General features: G+C 49.3%; 7 protein-coding genes across 7 annotated transcripts; 2 read left to right on the top strand and 5 right to left on the bottom strand.

Annotated features, from left to right (window-relative positions):
- Positions 1-786: 786 nt before the first annotated feature.
- FPRO_04103 (uncharacterized protein) lies at positions 787-5,909 on the bottom strand (the record flags this gene model as incomplete). Its single annotated transcript, XM_031223773.1, has 11 exons — positions 787-1,221; positions 1,270-1,385; positions 1,432-1,635; positions 1,685-1,825; positions 1,875-2,346; positions 2,393-2,761; positions 2,810-2,842; positions 2,889-3,944; positions 3,990-4,243; positions 4,287-5,000; positions 5,057-5,909. 11 exons carry the CDS (start codon positions 5,907-5,909, stop codon positions 787-789), a joined length of 4,647 nt encoding a protein of 1,548 aa, XP_031089099.1.
- A 1,372-nt stretch (positions 5,910-7,281) lies between these two features.
- Positions 7,282-8,485, top strand: FPRO_04104 (uncharacterized protein; the record flags this gene model as incomplete). Its single annotated transcript, XM_031223772.1, has 2 exons — positions 7,282-7,876; positions 7,923-8,485. 2 exons carry the CDS (start codon positions 7,282-7,284, stop codon positions 8,483-8,485), a joined length of 1,158 nt encoding a protein of 385 aa, XP_031089098.1.
- A 311-nt stretch (positions 8,486-8,796) lies between these two features.
- On the bottom strand, positions 8,797-10,024 carry FPRO_04105 (uncharacterized protein; the record flags this gene model as incomplete). Its single annotated transcript, XM_031223771.1, has 3 exons — positions 8,797-8,852; positions 8,906-9,733; positions 9,802-10,024. 3 exons carry the CDS (start codon positions 10,022-10,024, stop codon positions 8,797-8,799), a joined length of 1,107 nt encoding a protein of 368 aa, XP_031089097.1.
- Positions 10,025-10,695: 671 nt separating this feature from the next.
- Positions 10,696-13,112, bottom strand: FPRO_04106 (uncharacterized protein; the record flags this gene model as incomplete). Its single annotated transcript, XM_031223770.1, has 2 exons — positions 10,696-12,813; positions 12,858-13,112. 2 exons carry the CDS (start codon positions 13,110-13,112, stop codon positions 10,696-10,698), a joined length of 2,373 nt encoding a protein of 790 aa, XP_031089096.1.
- Positions 13,113-15,012: 1,900 nt separating this feature from the next.
- On the top strand, positions 15,013-15,993 carry FPRO_04107 (uncharacterized protein; the record flags this gene model as incomplete). The annotated part of the gene is made up of 3 exons (XM_031223768.1): positions 15,013-15,064; positions 15,118-15,727; positions 15,774-15,993. 3 exons carry the CDS (start codon positions 15,013-15,015, stop codon positions 15,991-15,993), a joined length of 882 nt encoding a protein of 293 aa, XP_031089095.1.
- A 1,264-nt stretch (positions 15,994-17,257) lies between these two features.
- On the bottom strand, positions 17,258-18,796 carry FPRO_04108 (uncharacterized protein; the record flags this gene model as incomplete). The annotated part of the gene is made up of 2 exons (XM_031223767.1): positions 17,258-18,541; positions 18,599-18,796. 2 exons carry the CDS (start codon positions 18,794-18,796, stop codon positions 17,258-17,260), a joined length of 1,482 nt encoding a protein of 493 aa, XP_031089094.1.
- Positions 18,797-19,415: 619 nt separating this feature from the next.
- On the bottom strand, positions 19,416-21,468 carry FPRO_04109 (uncharacterized protein; the record flags this gene model as incomplete). The annotated part of the gene is made up of 3 exons (XM_031223766.1): positions 19,416-20,056; positions 20,123-21,313; positions 21,366-21,468. The coding sequence occupies 3 exons, from the start codon at positions 21,466-21,468 to the stop codon at positions 19,416-19,418; spliced, it is 1,935 nt and encodes a 644-aa protein (XP_031089093.1).
- Positions 21,469-21,471: the final 3 nt, after the last annotated feature.

Here is a 21,471-nt window from a genome sequence, read left to right as displayed (position 1 = left end):
CTGATAGACACGGACTTTGACGGTGTACGGCATTCTAAGGGCTTTAGTGGGAGCAATTGGGAAGAGAAGAAGAGACTGACTTGAATGATTTTCTTGGGGTGAGTTATAGGAGACTTCTGGTGCTTGAGTGTCGAGTTGTTTCGTGGATGGCGAGACAGATAGTATTAGTGGCAGTAGTCAAGACTATTATACCCTTTCATCTCCAATCTTCACTCTTGTTTCTTTTCAAGAAACCTTTTGTCTTCTCATCAGCACTGAGATGTCATTTCTCCTAACGTCAAATTGAGATGTTGGCGTCTTGCGGTGAAGCTTTCAGCTGTAACAGTTCGTATGATCGACGTTGTATTTTCCTAACGGTATGAGACAGGTTTCTGAACCCCTCTTTACCCCTCAAGTAGATCATGTCGTCCAAAGGAGACTGATGCTGGAATGCGGCCCGTTCCTCGCCGGGGCTTGGGTTCTATAGCTTTCTATTATGACGTCGGGGCATATGCGTGTTTCTAGCCATTGGTCTTGGTTGAAAGCTTGATCTTGTCGGTCATCGTGATTTCAGTCAATTGATATGATGGCTGCATATCCTGTCTTAGACACCATCCGCGGAACGGATGAGCCCGATTCCGGTCCATATATCCCGATGTCGGATGATTTCTGTCAGATATCCCAGAAAGATTCCAGGCACGTAAGTTTATGGGAATCTCTAGAGTTATGCATTGGATATATTCTTTCAGTTATTAACAATTGAAAGCAGATTGTTGAACGAAACGCTAGATGGCTATGATTAAAAGGCTAATACAAAATATAGTCCTCGATAATCTTCAAGAATATCATCTCCAAAGTCCCCATACTAACAGTATAATGCGCAACACCCATACTCTTCTTATGGTGCTCCAAAGTCTCAATCACCTCAACAACCTGGCCCTTTCTATTCTGCGACGCAGCAAAGGCCTCATCGGCAGTGCTATTAGCCGGTATACTGAAACGGAATTGTCCGCCCAGACTCAACCCTCTAAAGTTAGCACCTGGAAACGTCTTGCGAATCCATGCTTCGACCTTTTGCATTTCCATCTGGTCAGAGGATGGTGCTGATTCTAGTACCAAGTGTACCTCGTAGGAGTTGCTGTGTCTGTTGCGGAGTTCCTGGATTGTGCCAGCGGCGAGGATGCGTTTTGAAAGGATTGCGACGCGTGTTGCTAGCATATCTGCTTCTTCCATCGAGTGTGTCTGCAAACTATTAATACTTTGATATAATCTGAGAGGGTAGGCACCTACCGTCAATAGAACTGAGCGGCTTGATGAAATGCCGGATAGCATAGCCCACATGTCGCGCTTAGCTATAGGGTCCATCGCTGAACTCGGTTCATCCAGGATGAGGATTGGCGGGTTGCCTGTACTTGTTAGTTTTGTTCGGTGGTGTTAGGCGATATATCATACCTAGCAACGCAATAGCCAGACTCAACTTTCGCTTGTTCCCGCCAGATAACCGAGATGTCAGCTTATCGGCGTGAGGCCTCAATCCAACCTTGGACATGACCAAGTTGACGTTCCTCTGAACATCTGCGATACCCTTGACGCGAGCGTAAAAAGCGAGCTGTTGGCGGACAGTGATTTGATCCAAGGCGTCAAACTGTGGGCAATCTATAAAGTGATCAGTAGGTGAAAAGGTCTAACATATGTCGATGCTTACAGCCAATGCTCTGTCGCCCTGCTCGAGTATCCTTCTGCATATCCACGCCCTTGATGTAGATGTTGCCGTAATCTGGGCGAACTTCACCTCGCATCATATTGATAGTAGTCGTCTTGCCGGCTCCATTTGGCCCAAGAAGCGCTGTTTGGTGTTAGTTGAGTTGGAGACAGGGGTTGCGTACAGCACTTACCCAATAACTCGCCCTTCGCCATAGTGAGCGATACACCATCAACAGCAACATTACCACAAAATGACTTATAAATCTGATCAACATCGACCAGGTTCCCAGTCATGCCTCGAGACTTTGTCATCGGCGCCATCTCAATGTGAGCATCCTTCCCGCTGATCCTCCTCCTCTGATACAGCGGCACGACATGCTCTGCCCACAAAGTTCGGAGAGTCCATGTTCTTCCGTCAAGTAGCAACAAAATAGCAAACAAATATGCGACTTGAATGCAGAGGAGAAGAACCGGGCCGCCGTAGGCATGGATGTTGCCGGGATAGCTTATCACTGCATCACCACGACATCCTGCGGCCCAGACGTTGAGGCCGACGACCATGGCGCGGAAGAGGTTGGCGACAGGGAAGATAAGACCAAGAATGAACACCGATGTGTCCATGGATGAAGATCTATTGCCTGGGTTTTGGTTGACAGAGGCAATCTGACAAGTCAGCATGCGTTTTCTTGGGATGGGTGAAGTGACATACCATGAGTCCTGCGACGGAGATACCAAACATCAAAAGCGAAACACAGAATGATATGCCAAAAGACGAGAGTTCTGACCGAGCAAATAGGGAGATTATATAACACCAGAGCATCATTGCAAAGCCGTACAGAAGCATAACAGGGAAGAGATGCCAAGCGCCGTACCACTTGAGAATAATCAAAGAGATAAATAAGGTTGATAGGCAGGAGATGAGAATAACAAAGACTATGTCGACGATGATGTGGGATGTCCATAGGGCAAGAGGTTGGATCGAGTTGGAGTATTGTAGGGTTCGAATCTTTCGAAGTCGTTCGTACGCAGGGTATAGAGCGAAGAAGGCCGGGTAGAGGACATGCAGGACGGTGAGTAACTAGGAGACATTAGTGTTAATCAACTCAACAGGTGAAAAGTGACCTACGATAGCGAGAAACATGCCAGGGCCAGGGTCAGACTATTTATATGGTCAGTGAGCCCAGACAAAACATAGGGTCACATACCGGTATCGAAGAGCTGAAGTATGCAAAAGAAAGAGAAATTGGAGTTTCACTCTTCAGCTGACTCCACATATTCAGCATCAACATCGATCCATCAGCCCCATGCTCGGCGTTATACGCAAGCGTATCTTTATCCTTCCCATCTATGTACAGCGCTCCGGGTACAAGTTGTCTCGGCTTATCACGAATTTGCTTCAAGAAAGCATCATAGTCATCTTGAAACTGGAACTGTTCTTGGTAGTCCTTCATGTCGTACTCCTTCCCGATAGGATACTTTGACAATGAGCGAAAGAAAGTCTTGTTGAGAGTGTTTGGGCCAACGAGCATGGTGATATTATCGGAACCTGCGAGATCATAGTAGCCGTTCGGGCGAAGAGCTATGGGCCATGGCTCGTCGAGAATGGATGAGTCGGTTGATACGCAGGGCGTTGGTTGGAAGGGAGTGGGATCGTTGGCCATGGCGCTGAAGACGGGTGTGAAGATTAGTGGAATCGCTAAAGCGAGAATATACCACCAGAAGCCTCTCTTCAAAACTAAAAGACGCTTGAGGAGGAGAGCTGAGAGTTGTTGGAGGAACGAAGCTTGCGTCCCTGAACTGAGCTGACTGTTCAGTGTTTCGTTCCCTTCAAGAAAAGGACTCCAGTCAGAAGTTCCCACATCGTCGTCCTCACCTTCATCGGCAACCTTGAGGAAGACATCTTCCATGGTAGGTCCACTCAATGACGTGTCAGAGTACCCTGCTGCTTGTAGAGACGTCAAAAGCGTTGCAGCAGATGTCGAATCGGGAATGTTAAACACAGTCTGCCCTTGGTGCACAGTCGTGGCATACGGTGTATCCGGCGGATTCTGAACGCCGGGTAAATGTACGCGATAACCTCCTCCGTGAAGATTCTTCAGTGCTGCAGTTGAACCCTGACACTTGACGTGGCCGTGCGATACAATGACGACTTGATCGGCTAAAACTTCGCATTCATCGAGAAAATGGGTCGTGAGGACAAGGCTTCGCTTCTGACGTTCGGCAAGGATGATGTTCCACATTGCTCTTCGAGAGACAGGGTCCTATACCCGTTAGTGAGTGCAGTTTAATTTGATGGAGTTACGTACCATACCGGTGGTTACTTCGTCCATGAGGCAGATTGAACTACCGCCTGCTAACATACATAGCATTTGGACCTTTCTCATCTGACCTCCGCTGAGTGTACCGACAGGACTGTGCTTCTTTAGAGAGAGGTCGCAGGATTCGACGAGGGTGTCTAGAGATTGGAGATCTGTTGCTCCACCTTTTATCATGGCCCAAAGTCTACCGTGTTCGAGTACCGAGAGCTCTGGCCAGTGGATGTTGCGTTGAGGGCAGATGCCTTGCGAGTTAGTTCAAGAACTAAGTCGTGATGATAGACTTACCAAGGTTTGAGCGAGGGGCATTGACATTTATCGAGCCACTTGTGAGCTTTTGTGTACCAGCAATCAAACCTAGTGTTGTTGTCTTGCCAGAACCATTAATACCAAGAAGACACAAGACTTGCTTCCTCTGCATGGAAAAGCTAAGTGAGTTGACAGCTATCGTGGGGCGAGCTCTTCGGCAGCATCGTCTCCAAAGCGAAGGTTTATATGTTTTTGTGAGGTCCACGATCTCAAGAGCCGTTGGATTATCGGTCGCGTTGGCGCTTGAGAACTTTCTACCCTTGTTGCTAACACCATGAGACCACTTCTCAATAAGAATAGCTAACAGGGGGTAGAACACTATGGTGAAGAGGAGCAGCCCCCATAACAAAGATACTGTAACTTCGTATATGCGAGGTTGATGGGGAGCGGGTTTCGATATATTCGTTGCGAGACCTTGGGCCTCGTTTCGGCAGAGTTGGTTCAGGAAGAAGATGTAATTCGAACTTGGGAAGATGGCAGATAGTATTAGGACGATAAGCGCTGGGACGTTTTCGGGTTTCGAGTCGAGGATTTCGCAGAGGGTGGCGAGGAGCATTAGGACGATGACCATGGAGATGGCGGTATATCGGATGTTGATGGTGGCTGCAAAGACACTCATGCTTGTGAGGGATAGCCCCGAGAGGATCTGCCAGAGGATGGCGATACCGGCGTTCGAGGTTGGGACAAGGAGGGCTGCATACACTACTATCGTTAGCAGATTAGACGGGACGATAATATTTTGTACTTACAAGCTCCAAAGATGATCCAACTAGGTAGGTAGATGATATTAAAAGCAACAAGATAACTCAACACCCTCGCCGACGCAGCACCACCGGTCATCACATCAATCAACTGCGCCATACCCGCCTCTCTCTCAGTCGATATCATGCCGATGATATGAAACACCGACGAAATCATACTCAGGAAACACACGATTCCAAAACCGCCGACCATAGTCGCCGCAAAGTTACGACGCTTTATCTCAGCAGCTTGATCTTGTGTTATCCGTGTAAACATGTAATTATTCGGAGTCGTGGTTGAGTTCGTGATGGCGTTTTCGACGGCGAGTTGGAGCGGTGCGTAGTGGTTCTTGGAAGGCGTCGTGATGTCGAATTTGGTTGATGCTCGTGCTGAACTAACCCTGATGGTGTAACTCCACGTCTTGTTACCCGCTTTGCTAAGAGGTGAATCGTTGAAAATAACAGCAGCGTAACAATTCGTTACACCGCTTAAACTCGTGGGACATCGTTTTCGTAAATCAGCTTCACTATCAGCGACTTCAACAGTCCCCTTCAGCCCATCTTTAATCTTGGTAATAACACCACCAACATCAGACCCCGCGTTCGAACCCTGCACAAAAACAAGTTTTGTTCCAGACGGAACAGTCTCAGCAAGGCTTGGGATGGGAGATGGCTCTCCAACGCCATACCTGCTTCCATCGCCTGTGAAGTTCTGGATTTGGAGGACTAGAACGAGAATCAGGACGGGGATTAGGAGAGCTCGGAGGAGTGTTGAGAGCCAGTGCTTGACGAGTGCAATCAGGAAGATTTTCCTTATCAGGGCTTGCAGTTGCCGGAACCATAGTCTTGTGGATGAGAACATGATTCGATGATGTGTGAAGGATGAAGATATTCATGATATGATTATGTTAGGCACTATATACATATCCGCGATTACTTGGGCTGCCTCTGGACGAATTGAAAGTCATAGTGCCCCGCGGAGCTAGGGGTGAAAGAAAACATGACAGCTGGATAGGTATGTGACCAACCAATCTTGTCTCCCTGGTGTCTCGTGAATTTTTTCACAATGAGGCCAGATGCATTATCACAGTAACTGCCTTCTTAAACGAGTTAGCAGACTTACGTGCGTCCAGTTTCATCGAGGTCTGTTTACATAATGTCACCAGAGAGTCTATAATAAGAAGGTTAAAGGGAAATTAAATTGAGTTGTGGAGACAAGGCTGACTCTGAGTTAGGCATACTTCACTCAAGCTCAGAATAAGTTCCTGCAGCCCTAAGAGAGTAGTCCAGATCGTGACGACGACTTCATCCCCTAGCGATGGAAAAATGGTTTCTCGTATTGAAAGGATGTGAAACTGGTGGGTACGTGCGCTTTTTGCTGCTCAGCCACCACCTTGACGTTGCCCTGACGGGTTCCACAATCACAAGCTAAAACAAAGAGGAGCACTAGAACAAACCATCGAGGATTTGTTTTAGTTTTACCAGATCATTTTGGGTTTATTGGTTGGAGGTAGTTCGGTGATTTACTGTATGGGCTTAGCTTGCGGGTGTCGGTAGGTGAACGTTGCATTCAGGTACACGAAGCGGAATTGCTGCCGTTTGGAGGGAGTTGGACATGGTTTCCACGTTGCATCTCATGATTTGGAGAAGTGATTGGTCGCCCTTTTACGATGTAGGATTGACGGTAGGGCGAATGCTCGGCAGTGGGATCTTGGTGTTTGGGACTTTGCCGAGGCGGCCAGTGACATTGAACAAGGGGGAGGCTGTGAAGGGATAAGTAATGTATGAAAGGATCACCATGGTTCAGTTTGACTCCTAACTCTGGAGTTTGTTGTCAGAATATGGTCAAGTCTGTTCAGGGATGCTATGCGCATCCATGGATGTTTGGTAGTCAGCCTCACCTAAATCTGATTGGTTGGCTGTCAATTAACGCGAACTTGACCTCCCAAACAGAATGCACTGTAATAGACCTTCTAACTGTCAGACGTTATTATTCCTTTCAGAAATATCTTACAACTAATCTCTAGCCAATTGAATTCCACATTGAGTTGCATCTGAGCACATCAGTTTCACCAATGATCTCGCCTTACAAATCAACGATTAGAAATCACAATGACACCATCTCCAACACCAACAACATCATTTCAAGATATAAAAACCCCCAAATCAACCCAAAAGCCTTCACCTGAAACAATAAACAAACTATAATCTTAACTATCCTCAAATAACTCACCATGGCCCCAATTCGCACGGCCATCATCGGCCTCTCATCCTCCGCCAAAACGTCATGGGCGTCAAACACCCATCTCCAGTACCTGAACTCAGCCCTCGGCCGCTCAAAGTACCAAATCGTCGCCCTCCAAAACTCTTCCCTGCAGGCTGCCAAGAACGCCATAGCGCATTACAATCTCCCGCCCGAGACCAAGGCCTACGGTACACCAGAAGATTTAGCCGCTGATAAAGACGTCGAGTTGGTCGTTGTAGCTACGCGTGTTGATGTTCATCATTCAAGTGCTCTTCCGAGTGTCAAGGCTGGCAAGGATTTATACGTGGAGTGGCCGCTTGCGCAGGATGTTAAGCATGCGAGGGAACTTGTTGATGCAGCGAGGGAGAAGGGAGTGAGGACGATTGTTGGGTTGCAGGGACGGTATGCGCCGCCGATTAAGAAGCTGAGAGAGATTATCAAAGAAGGGCGGATTGGCAAGGTTGTTAGTGCAGAGTTGTATGCCTCTGGAGGGACGAATGATAGGGAGATACTGCCGTCGAGTTTGGAGTATTTTACCCAGCGGGCTGTTGGGGGTAATATCTTTACCATTGGTCTCGGACACAGTAAGTCACCATTTTCGGAGAGGCTCAGCAGCAACTAACAATTCAGTCTTTGATCAGTTCCAGTCCATCATCGGAGACATCACCGACTTCAAAAGCACACTGCACAACCAACGTCCCAACATCCGCGTCCGCGATCCCAAAACCAACGAAATAACCCACACAACAACATCCAACGCCCCCGACCTCATCCTCGCCACAGGCCGTCTCTCCGAATCCCCCACCGCCCAAAAAGACGCCGCCGTCCTCGTGCGCTTCCGCCGCGGTCAACCCTTCCCCGGCTCTCCTCACCTGAGCATAGCCATCGCCGGCGAAAAGGGCGAGATCAGAGTACAAGTCTTTACCGGCACGACACTCCATGGCGCTTCGGCTTATGAGAAGCCTGTTATTATTGAAGTACATGATTTTGAGAGGGATGTTGTGGAGCAGGTTGAGTGGAAGTGGGAGGAGTGGCAGCAGGATATTCCGCTGCTGGCGAGGGGTGTAGCGGCTGTTTATGAGGCGTTTGCGGAGGGAGAGGGGGATGGGCTGGTTAGTTTTGAGGAGGCGTTGAAGAGGCATGAGCAGCTTGAGGGGTTGCTTGGGCAGTGGGATGAGGATAGGGGAGTTTGAGTTTCAACTTTGATCAGTTTCTGGCTTGCTTATAAAATGGGCATTGATTGTGCCATTGCTGTTGAACGGGAACATCTATCTATGTGTTTCTATTAGACAACAAGGTTCTCAATGGGATATGGCTGGCTATACCAAAGCCAATTTATGCTGAAATAGTCACACAACGTCATGACTACGGAGTAGCACCTTTGTGATCTTGACCATGTATTTCTCAAAAAGTCGTCTTATTTTAGCATCAGCAACCCTAAACTCATCATAAATTTACCAAAGTTACATAAGTTTTTACATAATCTATATAAATTGAAGTAAACTTAGGACTCTGTTATTTCAGCAAGCTCCGCAGCCTGCTTCTCGATCTCAAGCGCCACTACACATAATCAGCACACAGCCTCATCTAAAAGAGCGTTAGTAGGTACTTACCATGAATTGCCACAGCGGCTCTCTTCCCTGTAAATATCGCATGCGGGACATTAGGCACACTGCCAGAATTCGCATCGCCCACTGCATAAATACCGGGCACGCTCGTGAGCATGGTGCCGCTGATAACCCCCAAGTTCCCCTTCGTCAGCAAAACACCGGCCTTTTCTCCAATATCCGATCGCTGTCTGCTGGGGAAGCTCGAGAGGAAGGCAACGCGCTGCACGGGCTCACCCTCTGTGAAGTGCACACTGAAGAGATCGTCCTTCGGAACCGACGGTAAATGCGGGCTCTTATCAACTTCTTCACCCTCCTTGAGGCGCTCCAGAGAAGTAATGGTGCGGTTATCTATCGTCACGTTATGCAGCTTAAGATACTCCTCCCATTGGGGAAATTGCGCGTCAGCGACTCTCCTCATCACATCGTTGTCAGTTCCGTTAACGAAGGCAACGATGTCAGTGTCGAGCGTGAGGATTTTTCTGACGTAGATGGCCACTTTATCGAGAGGGCATAAAAGACCGAGGGGCTGGTCGGCATACTCGTGGCCGTCGCACCAGGGGCACGAATAGATTCCCCTGCCCCAATTCTCCGCGATCCCGGGCGTGGAGGGCAGAATGTCTTTTAGACCAGTTGCGATAACGATTTTGCGCGCTGAAAATCCTTTGCCCTTTTGTATGATTGAGTTGGGGTTATGTTCAAGGGAGACGGAGAAGCGTGTGTCGTTGCCGGGGAGGCGTTTTATATCGATTACAGTTCCGTTTATCATCTTGACGGTCTTGTAGTGCTTGAGGAGACGGCGGGCTTCGTGACGGAAATACGCTGGCTGAACACCTATTTACAAAGTCAGTCAATCAGTTCGTTGAATCTAGCAGGCTAAGCAGATAGGTCAGGCTGATTACCGTCCCAGCCGATGACATCATGCATATGTGTCGTTTGGCCATTTCTGTATTTCCCAGAATCGATAAGAAGAACACGTCTGCGCACTCTTGCGAGACCGCTCAGGGCAGAGAGACCAGCTGGACCGCCTCCAATCACAATGGCATCCCAGTCGTCATGGGGACGGTGATGCTTGAGGACGAGGGCGTTGGCCACAGATATCAGGACGAAGAGGAAAAACAACATCGCGAGGATGAGGGTGAGTGTCGAAAAGCAATGCCTTTTTGGTGGACATGATATCTACATATACACAAGTACTCGACGTGGAGAGGATCTAAGTTTTTGGTGGTGATATAAGCTCTCAGCCACAAGTCTCAACAGAAAATGGCACGCCAAGCCAAGCAATCATATCAATGCAAAAACGCAAAGGTAAATGATATTGAGTGACACACCGTCCAAAATCATCCATGGGCGTTAGTGGTGACGTTGGGTAAGGTACCTTGATGTTTCAGCATGAACTAACGTTGACTCAATTTATGATTTCTTCTCAATTATGAAAGTTTTATGAGAAATTCTCCCTAAAGTTTATAAAGCTATACTAAATTAGTATATATCGTTGTTGAGATTCTAGAAGTTGACGTAGTTTATGTAAATTTATCATGACTTCAGGGTATCCGGTGTTGAGATCGGTGTCCCAAACACCCACTCCTCTACCGACACAGCGCTCACGTAAAAGATCGAGATTTCACCTCTTTAATTTAAAAATAAATTAAATATGCTTTATATGAATGGTATATCTCAATGCTACTCAAATCCCATGCCAAACACCAAACATAATGCTTCGCGAGTAATCTTGCTCTACGGCTTATCCTCTCTTCTACCATCCTTACTGGATATCCACCTCATCTATTGACCTCCTAGTCCCAAAGAATCCAACCCGCCCTCGCAGCTGGTCCATTCGGTTCGTCCACACTAACCGCCTTGTTAAGTGTACTCGACAACTGGTGTACCTCAATCGTATCAGGATCGCTGACATCTGTGTCTTCTCGGCCATCGCTTGAGTGAAATACCTCACTTGGTTCTGCCTCTGTTGCGGATGTAACGTTGTCTGGCTCTGGTGTCGCTGGCTTGGACGTGTCGGATACAGCCTGTGACTCAGTACCCTTTGGGCTCTTCAGTGGTGGAGTGATTGGCTTGGAAAAGTTGAATGTTGGATTAACTTCTTCTGCATCGACGACGGCTGAGAGGGTAGCTCGGGTGTGGATATGGATCTGTGATCGGGATGCGCGCTTGAGGCGGGGTTTGCGCTGTGCGACGGGTGACCCAGCGCGTCGACGAGACTCCATCTCGATGAGCTCCTCTTGTTCTGTCTCATCATCGGTGATAGTGCTCGTATCAAGTAATAGCCACTGTCGAGGTCCGACGTGCAGACTGCTTCCAGACTTGCGGCGATGTCGCTTCTGGTTCTTAATCTCTGCGGGCGGTTCAATTACTGCTTGGCCCTGCTTTACTCTAACCGGCAGCTTAAGCGGGATGTTTCCAGCAGTGACGTTCAAATGCCTAAGATCGCGTTGACTTTGCGAAAAGACAACCCGAGCGCGAAGTCTGTGTACAGCTCGATCCAATGCCAATTCAATTGCGCATCGGTCGCGAACTCGGCTCAATTTGGGCCACGTCGCTCGTTCGCCCATGAGACATGCCCGCATCATGAATTCCGGGCTTGGGTTGCTTAATAACCGGGGCAAGTCGTTTATACTCATCTCGGGAAGAATGTTGATGTCGCCAGAATATTTCTGGCTGAGAACACTCTGAAACTTGGTCGCAAGATTGGGCATGATACCGAGTTCAGCCAGAAAATGAAGTCGATGCAGGGCCTCGTCACGCGCAAGAGATGTCATGGTGTGAATCCAATCGTAGTCTTCTCCATTGGTCTGTTGACCGCGTTCTGGCTTCCTGAATGGCGACAGGTGATCATCCTTGGCTAGGAAAGGCACAACGTGAGGGTTTACTTGAGAAACAATAAAATGGTTGACGTTGAACATTTCCGCAAGGCGTGTCATGGGTAAATCGTTATCCACAGACCCATCGATCCATCTTTGGGGCGTAGGATTCCAAGGTTGGTGCTCGCCAGTAATCGGATCTTTCACAAGCAGTGGCGCGGCGTTGAAGACAAGAGGGACAGAACATGATGCAGCAACCGCCGACCAAATCATGACATTCGGCGCAGTGACGTAGTTGAGAAGACGCGGTAATTCGTACATCGAAGCCGTGGAGACGCAGATGTTGAGAATGCGCCGCGTCCGGTTGTAAGCCTCTTGAAACGTCATGTCGCCCATCAATCCTCTCATTACCCGGGTGAGATGCTTGATATCAGACCAACTTCCCTCTGTCAACAGCCGTCGCAAGTTGCTCAAAACACCATCTTGACCGCTGGGATCCTCGAAAACCGCAAGATCCCCATACGGAAACTCTTCAATAAGCTTCGGAATCTCCTCGTCGGTTCTGGTACACATGGCAGCGCACACGATACTCCCAGCGCTTGCACCAGATATAATTCGTGGCAATAGCTGTGCTTCGAAAAGAGCTTTGAGAACGCCAATATGCGACATGCCAAAGGTGCCTCCGCCAGACAAAAGTAATGCGCTTCGGCCATAACTCTGTCGAGCAAATAATATTCCTTCAAGCAAGTCTCTGTTCTCAATACTTTGGTCAAGCCGACTTTGCGTAACAACTGCATCTATAGTTCTTATTGTAGATTCGACATATCGCTCGATAAGGTGTTTCGTTCCGGAGTAGGAATGTCGGTAGAGGTCAACGTTATCCATACCTCCAAGGTCACGCGACAAAGCGGTACGGATCAAGTGCATCATTGTATGTACATCGCATTTCGTCCGCGCTTCGTCGAGATCATGCAGTCTTTGTTCAATCAACTCGGGGTTATAGTCGCCTGACGAGGAGTCGCGCTTCCACTCATCATTGCCTTCGAGGCTGTCGAGTTCTTTCGCAGCACTCTCCCATTGTGCGTAGGACTCGGCCTGGCTGGTCAGTTGAGGGTTTCAGTACAGACGGAATGACGCACGTTTTGCATGGACATGCATAGCATGCGCTTCCTCTCCTCCAGCTGCTTGATCTTTAAACGCTGATCTTCTGTTAAGCCATCTTTGCACCACTGCCATGTATCGTTTGCGGATTTGATCGCTTTTTGCAGAGTCCCGACAACAGGGACTGAGGACACTGGCGGCCGCTTCGCTTTGGTATTGGATTTGACTGGGGATTTCGTAGACTTATTGTATAGACTAGGGACCGCGCGGGCTGGAAGAATAAGGTCGGCCATGGTGAAAGCCCGCGCCGCGGAAGCGCAGGTTCGGTCGTGTGCGAGGTCAGAGGAACGAGGTTATAGCATGGCAAACGGTGCTTTGTACGTGTAAGATTTGAGCTGCAGTATCGCAAGGCGTCGGGGGTTAAGGATATTGTATTCGAGCAGACAGGTCGGACAAGGAATCGTGGTCACAGGTCGAGAAGCATTCGTAGGTGCGGAACGGTCAACGGAAGTGGTGGGGGTTGATGGAGGGGGCGCTGAGACACGAAGAATTGGAGGTGGAATGACAGGGGATCGAGAAGGATGATCTTGAAGTGGTGATTCTGAATGATGAATCTATTGTATCGTTGGATTTAGAGTTAAAGGTGAGGAATTTGTTGGTTTAGTTTGGAAGGGAAAGACGACGAAATGACCCTTTCTTCCCTTTTCGCTGCCATTCCCAAATTGAATCCACTTACCGAGCTGAGGCCCCATTCCCCACCATTTTTTGACGTGGAGGAGCATGGACCACTAAACTGCCCTGTATTCTGTTTCTTCTCCAGGGTTCGTGACAGCAGATTCTCCCCAGCTAAATTTACTTTTTCCACCCAACAAGACTACTTAGCAGGCTATTGATTGATTCTTCTGACAAAGGTTACCTCAGCAAAACATGAACATCCGACTCTTGTGCTTCCAGCCGCACACCGCTTGGAAAATGTTGGCTGTATGGAACAGTCCAATCATGGAGTGGGTGCTGGAGGTGCACGTGGTACAAGATGGCTGTCACTAAGCCAGGGATGCGTCATGAATCGGGTTTGGGGTCCCGTTCACATGTCAACAAAGAAGCGGAAGCGGGAGTCGTTATTGGACTCTCCAGGTTTTGGAAAAGCCGATGTTCGGCAGGTGATTACTTTTTCGAGTCTGGGGAATTTGCGGGGGAGAGAGATGGTATGATATGATGGCTTATGACGGCACGTAAATGGAGGCAACGTTAGATACTCGCTCAGAGACAAGAGGAGACAAGAGGAGAGAATGCGAGACGGCGAGTTGCATCATGGCTTACGATAATTCCTCGCCGTGACCACTCTTTCTCATGCACTTTCCGGTCTCGAAAGTCCCGACCTTGTAACTGTGGACAGCTGAAATATAAGACACGGCTGACGCGAGCCGTGTCACCTGCTTCTTCCCTCCCGAGGGTCGATCTTCCAGCGATCGAGATTCATCTCCTCAAGATCTGCAACTCAACCAAGGCAGCAGGGAACAATTGTTCTTCCGTCTGAACAAATCCTCCGGCGTCGGGTATTTGTGGTACCACAAAGGTTCTAGCTTGACATGGAAAAAAACAAAACACAAGTCTAGAGCTTTTGGTGATCTTTGTCACTAACCTTGTTTGCCATTGCTTGTGACGTCTGTGGTACGCGCTGTGTCTCGGAGCTCCACGTCTTTTTGTATCCATCACAGCCAAAGCTTCAGGTTCATTCCAGCTCCAACAGCCACAGTGACAACTCTAAAAAATACAACAGAATTGTTACTGAACCGTAACGTAAAATATGCATAAGTTGTATCGTTAATGTTCCCATCATACGACAAAACGCATGAGCCCCTCTCATGATTCGCTACACAAATTACGTATTCGTGACGCCTCTCGCACACGATGGCCTCGCGTAACCTGAAGCGTTCATTCCCCCGCATCCGCAAATACCTGCTTTCACTGTGCAAACTCCCGTAGTCTAGCATGTCATTGATGACGTTTTGTTTTCAGTTACGAAACGTCCAATCCAATCATTCACTCACGGCTTGGAAACGCCTCAGGCAGATGCGGCGTAAGCTCCCGCCTCTCTTCTTATAAGCTCCCCGCCCCAGCCTCGATCTTCTGCTTCTTAGCTTCTTCATCACTTGAGGATCTTCAATTGAATAGCTTCACAGATTTGTCAACATGGAGGCTTACAAGACTCACGGAGGGGTTTCTCCCATTCCCACCGTCGTTCGTATGTTCATCCTTACCCTTTGGTGTAGAGCTTTACTGATGATGATGTGTTAGCTGAACCGACTCACTACCAAACCATCGGCCACAATGGCGTGCGCGCTCTATGGGTTCTCTTCGTCGCAATGACAGTCGTGTCTGCCATTTTCGCCCTGCTATCATGGAACGTCGCCGTTCAGCGTCGCATCTTTTACTTCCTCACAACTCTCACCACCATCATCTCTGCCCTCGCCTACTTCGCTATGGCGTCTGGCCAGACATCATACTTCAACTGCACCAGCGTGAGGGATCACCACAAGCATGTTCCTGACACGCACCACGAGGTCTGTCGTCAGGTCTTCTGGGCCCGATATGTCGACTGGACGCTCTCTACGCCACTGCTCGTCGTGGAGCTTTGTCTCCTCGCTGGTGTTGATGGTGCGCATACCATCTTTGCGGTCATTGCCAACGTGATCTTTGTCCTTGCGGGTGCTTTCTCCGCTGTTGGACATGCCAACACTGCTCAGAAGTGGGGATGGTATGCTATCAGCGTCATCGCCTTTGTCTTCACCATCTGGCACATCGCTGTTCCCGGCTCCCGAACCTCTCGTGCCCGCGGCACCAAGATCGCTCGCCTCTTTGGCTCTATCTCCGTCGCTTCTCTGATCCTCTGGCTCGTATATCTTGTGTAAGTTCCCTCACCAATCTTCAATTGACAAAGCTAATAACTACAGTGTCTGGGGTGCTGCTGGTGGCGCCTGGAAGGTCAAGGTCGGCACCGAGGTCGTTATCTACGCCGTCCTCGACGTCCTCACCAAGGCTGTTCTCGGCCTCTGGATCATCACTGCTACGCGACAGAACCGCGATACCACTCCCGATATTGGAGGTTACTGGACCAACGGCGCTGGTGCTGAGGGTACCATTCGCGTTGGCGATGACGAGGATGGAGCTTAAATGCGCCTCCAAAAAAGCCAATCGAGTTGACGGAATAATTCCGCATTGGACGTCACCACTTTACAAAACTTTCCGCTCACGATTTGACGAGTGGTTTCTAAGCCCGAGCCAGCTGGTATGGAATGATCAAAATTGTATGTTTTGGAATGAGCTGGGCAAAATGCAATGCAATGCAACGCAAGACACATGTTCGGTTGAAAGGGAATTGGGCGTTTGGGGTGTCAATACGAGACATGTACCTTATGATGCAAGTTAGTACTTAGCTTTAATGTGATGGGACACGAATACGATATATCCCTCTTGACTGTGACACTGTGCTGAGTTCCTGCATGCCTACTTTATGCGTCTGCATCAATCATGCAATGTTGACGACAGAGATGGTATGATCTCTTTTTATGAGGAAGGCACTTTGCATGAACTGTTTCGTCTTCCGAATGCAGATAAGCACATCCGTAAAAGTCTCCGAAAGGTGCCGTGTCTCGGATGCCGTCATCCTGCTGCTCTCAGCCATTTCACGGAGTCCGAACAAGGATACAACCCCATTGCATCAGCACTTCATCAAGGTCCGCAAACCATGGCATCTATCGATTGAAGCATAATGCAAGCGTGTATCTATATACAGACTTTTGACCTTGACCTTGACTACTCTCTTATAAGCTGTTACAAATATCTCGACTCTACTTCTGAATGCGCTTACCACTGACTAGCCAATGTTCGTTTGTCTCATATGCTTTTAAGATGAGCGACTCGATTCTTAATGCCTGGACTCATGCGGACGGGTCATTCCAAGCCAGCTTAGTGACATGTTCCTATAATAAACTTTATGCATGAGATAGGCATCAGCCTCGCCCCTGTAGTTGAAGCACTGCCTAACTTCATCCTCCACATAGCTGTTAGTCGCAGCTACATGATCCAATCCAGCAGCTGACATAAACACAAAATTCAACGAGACTCAGTGCTATGATTCCTCACATTCTAAGCAAATAATATCTGATCCAATCCATTTATCATCCGATTTCCAAGTAGATCTGCATCTCAAAGCGCTTATCCCTAAACTTGGTAACGGTGTTAAGAGATGACAATTTCTTCTACATAGTTGTATACAGAATCACACGAGCAAGAAATACAGAAGCACCGCTTTGCTGATAGGAACTCTTGTAAGGGGGATATCACGCACTTGTAAAGTGAATCTCAATTCCTCACTAACCAAAGTCTTACATATCCTGCTAGATAGTTATATCTCTCCGCCTCCTGCTAAACTATATCACTTGGCTGATGCCGCCTCACTACCAGTCGCATTTCGTTCCTCAGTCTGGAGACCAGCAAGAACAGCCCTTTCAGCAGCTGTGCCCTTGTGGGCAGTAATCTTGCACAGTAGAGGCAAAACAGAAGCTAAAATCGCACCCGCTCCGAGAAAAGCAGCAGTTACACCAAATCCGATGTGATACGCTGGTGAGTCTCTCGTAGGCCAGATTCGACTTCCATAGACACTGGAGAAATTTCCGAAAGCATTGACGAGCGCAAGGACGATGGCGCGCTTCTCGGGAGGCAAGCTCACAGTTGCGCTGGCCCACGAGAGAATCAAAGGGAGTGCTGACCAGATTCCAGAAGCCACCAAGCAGATCATCACGTATCGCACGACGGGGTTCTGAACAGCGGCACAGACGACGCTTCCAACGCAACCGAGGACGAGTGCTGATGTAATGTGCCAGCGGCGCTCAATGTGGCGATCGGAGGACCAGGCGACAAAGATAAGCACTACAGTAGCAACGCCGTAGATGGGTACCGTCATGAACTGAGCCTTGACGGAGCTGTAACCAAGCGTCTTTGTGATTGTAGGGATGAAGTAGGAGATCGTTCCTGCGCCGACATCGAGCATGAAGAGGACAATGAAGATGTAGGTTCGGGGATCAGAAACAGCAGCAACAAAGGCTTGCCAGTGAGTGAGTCGGCCACTAAGACTGCTTGTTGAGGCGAGACCATCAGCCACGATGCGAATCTGAGCCAGTTGGCGCTCCTGCTGGCTGAGCCGCTTTGAGTTGTGAGGATAGTCCAGCAACACAAAGCAAGCGATGATACCAACACCAACAGTAGCGACGCCCTCAACGATGAAGAGCCATCGCCAACCAGAGATGCCATGAGCATCATGCAGACCCGATGTAATACCGCCAGCAAGAAGACCACCAAAAGCACCCGAGAGAACAGCAGCAGCGTAGAAGATGGCAAACCGCTTGCCCAGCTCGGCACGCGTATACCACGAACTTAGAAGATACAGAACACCAGGGAAGAAACCAGACTCGATGCAGCCAAGGATGAAGCGGAAGGCGAGCATGGTGCTGTAATTCTTGCTGACAGACATGACGGCGCACAGGGAGCCCCAGACGATCATGATGCCTGGGAGGAAGAGCGAGGGCCGGCTGCGGGAGAGGATCATGTTGGAGGGGACTTCGCAGATGAGGTAGCCGAAGAAGAAGATGGAGAGAACCCAGGCGTACATTTCATCGGTGAGTTTCAGGTCGTCGCCCATACCGGCGATTTTGGCGTTACCCTTTTGAAGCATGTAAGTTAGTATGTGTTTTGAAGTTCTCTAGTGAGTAATGCCTACAATGTTTGTGCGATCGACGTAGTTCAGGATATACATAATCCATAACATAGGCATCAGGAAGAGGTCGATCTTCCTAACGAGCTTCTTTTCTTCAGGGCTGCCGGGGGTGTAGTTGCTCAGAGCGTCGGACAGCTCTTGCGAGATGCCGACTTGCTCATGATGCTCCTCCGCCTTGGACATTTCTTTCTCGTCGTTCATCGTGCTAGTCTCTGGATTTTCCAGAGACTTTCAGAAGGGTGAGCTGTTTCTTGAGGCACTCGAGGATCAAAGACAAGGGCGGTGTGTGGTGGGGTAGTCCAAGAGCCTGAAGGAGAGGTTTGGAGTGAAGCAAATAAGGTAGGACCAACAACGACTTTAAATACGAAAAACCCACCTCAACGATGATCCCCGACTCATGCTACGCTATAACCTGGGGAACTAGCCCGCTGGCCATGGACAAGCCTTCAAACTCAATGTGGATCGCCCCATGGGGAAAGGTAAGGTACGCACGCATTGTCATCTCCACAAGTGAGGGGAGGAAGATTGATTCTCGACCGTTGCTCAATGGCGCGGCACGCAGGCCGCTCTTATGCATGGGGAAGGGCGGTCTTCGCACCGAGTGGAAGATGTAGTTCGGCAGAGCGAGGAGCTAGTCATGGGTAAATGGGGTTCTTGACCGAGATTGCTTTAGCGGCAATAGACAGGACAGACAATCGCCTAGGGTGGATCGGCGGGGCATCGACTGATGAAGCAAGTTTGGCAGATATTGATCTTGTTGAGGATTATGTGTGTTTGTAATTCATGACTCCAGAACTCAATCGGGCAATGGCCTGTATGATTACTCCGCCATTTGCGATCCAATGATCCCAAGCAAGTCTCCAGGATAGTACTCCAGTCCCATCCCAAGCTGATCCCCCATCAACCAACCGTAGCTCAGATCCCAATCCTGTTGCTGGACTGGTCGCGAGTCTTGAGGTACCTCCCACGTCCTGCTACCAGCATTTTGTGGCATGAGTACCTCGTTCGCCGACTCTCCTGACTTGAGCCTGTCGAGCATGGTACTAAGACCCTGCCCAATGTAATGCGCTACATGTCTTGCGTATGCTTGTGTAGCATTGAGCATGGAGATGATGGGACCGACGAGGTCGACCACATCTTCTACAGAGAGGTGCACGACAACAGCCCTCCACGACGAACAAACTTTGATCAGAAAGATTGACGAGTACGCGATCGTGGTGAGGAGGTACAAGGGAACTCCTACCACGGCGCGTCGCATATCAGAATCTTCTAGGATTAAACGCAGTGCTGCACATGCGCTTTCTACGGCTGTGTTAATGAAGTCTTGTCTCTCAAGAGATATGAGATAGTCATCGGTTGGTTGAAGGCCCTGCAGACAGACGGAAAATAGAAGAAGTCGGGCGAAGTGGTAGTGCAACACAACTCCTTTCCGTGGATAATCGCCAATCTGCGGATCGCACGCTGTTGCATCACGTCAGATACCGATACACACTGAAAGATGCTTCCCAGCCACAAGATAAAACATACCTAGTTCACCTAGTCGCGCCTCCCAAGTCTGCTTCCACTGCCCCAACTCGCCGTTGTAGCGGCGTATCGCATCAAACTCATCATTTGCAACAACCCGTGATCTATCCAAACCAAATGTCCTATACGTTCGACTGAGAATAATGAATATGCTGACCTGACTGTGAAGCCGCACATCAGAACCCTTTGGCCCAGGAAGAGCAAGGAATCCCTCATGGTTGATCAGAGTCACATCCTCGGCAATCACAGGCGGTCTTCCGTACGCAATGCTGAAGTGATGATCACAAACATATAGTAGATACCACAGCCTCGCTTTCTCACAATGCGAAGTCTCCCCGCGCAAAGCCCTGGCACAATGCTGATGGATGTTGAGTTCCGTAGCGATGCGCACAGCAAGCCCGGAAAGCTTCCAGCTTAGGTCTGAAAGCCAGAAGGCACCTATGCAGAGACCCCGGATATCATCGAGAGTATGGTACCGCTGGAACATGGCCTGGCTGGCGAGCTCGGCAAATACGACGTAGCAGCGGTCGAAGCTCTGGCCATCGTCTTGGGTGTGGAGGGCGGCTACGGCTAAGATTGCTGCGACGAGGAGTGAGGATGATTCCCTGGCTGATGAGAGAGTATCGTGGACGAGGGCGACACCGCCCCAGAGATAAGCGTTGAGGGTGCCTTGGAAAACAGCAAAGAGACTTTGCGCCTCTGCAAGAGTGATTCGTCCTTGAGAGATGAAGTCCGGTTGGCGATGGCGGTCCAGGGCAGCTCTACCATCGCGACTGGGATCGCTTCTGATGTTGCGTAGCTTCGTCGCTCGAAAGAGACTCACCATAGGGGCATCAACAATGGCACCATCGTCTTTAGATGCGCTATGGGTATCGGGCGAGTTCTCTCTCGTCATGGCAGTCAAATGAGGCGTTGGAGCTGAGAGACGGGAGATTGTCTCGGGGGAGGTGGTCGCGAGGGCCATTTGTTGTTGAGTCGATTGGAGGTTGTCGAGTTTCGCTTTCATGTCTACCATGGACGCACGCATGGACTCCATCTGTTGCTCCATAGCCTTTTTCCAGTCATATTCGCCCTCTAACAGATCTTGTAGATTCTTGTTCACGACGCATTCAAAGCCATTCTTGGTGCAGCGTATGCACTTTGGGGCGCCTTCGTCTGTAACGCAGCGAATCTTGCGCATATGGCATTGCTGGCCTATTGGCTCTCAGTTAAGCTCACTATCCCTATGACTGTGGAGTCGGCTTACAGGCTCGTATCTTTCTCGAGACTTTGGATCCGCGAATAGCAGAGTCCGAAGCCTCCCCCGGCCCGTACTCATCCGCTTCCAGGCCAGTGCGGGTTCGTTTCATAGT

The sequence above is a fragment of the Fusarium proliferatum genome (genome assembly GCF_900067095.1).
Source record: "Fusarium proliferatum ET1 genome assembly, contig: FPRO_scaffold014, whole genome shotgun sequence".
NCBI lineage: Eukaryota > Fungi > Ascomycota > Sordariomycetes > Hypocreales > Nectriaceae > Fusarium > Fusarium proliferatum.
This window is presented reverse-complemented; position numbering and strand designations above follow the sequence as displayed.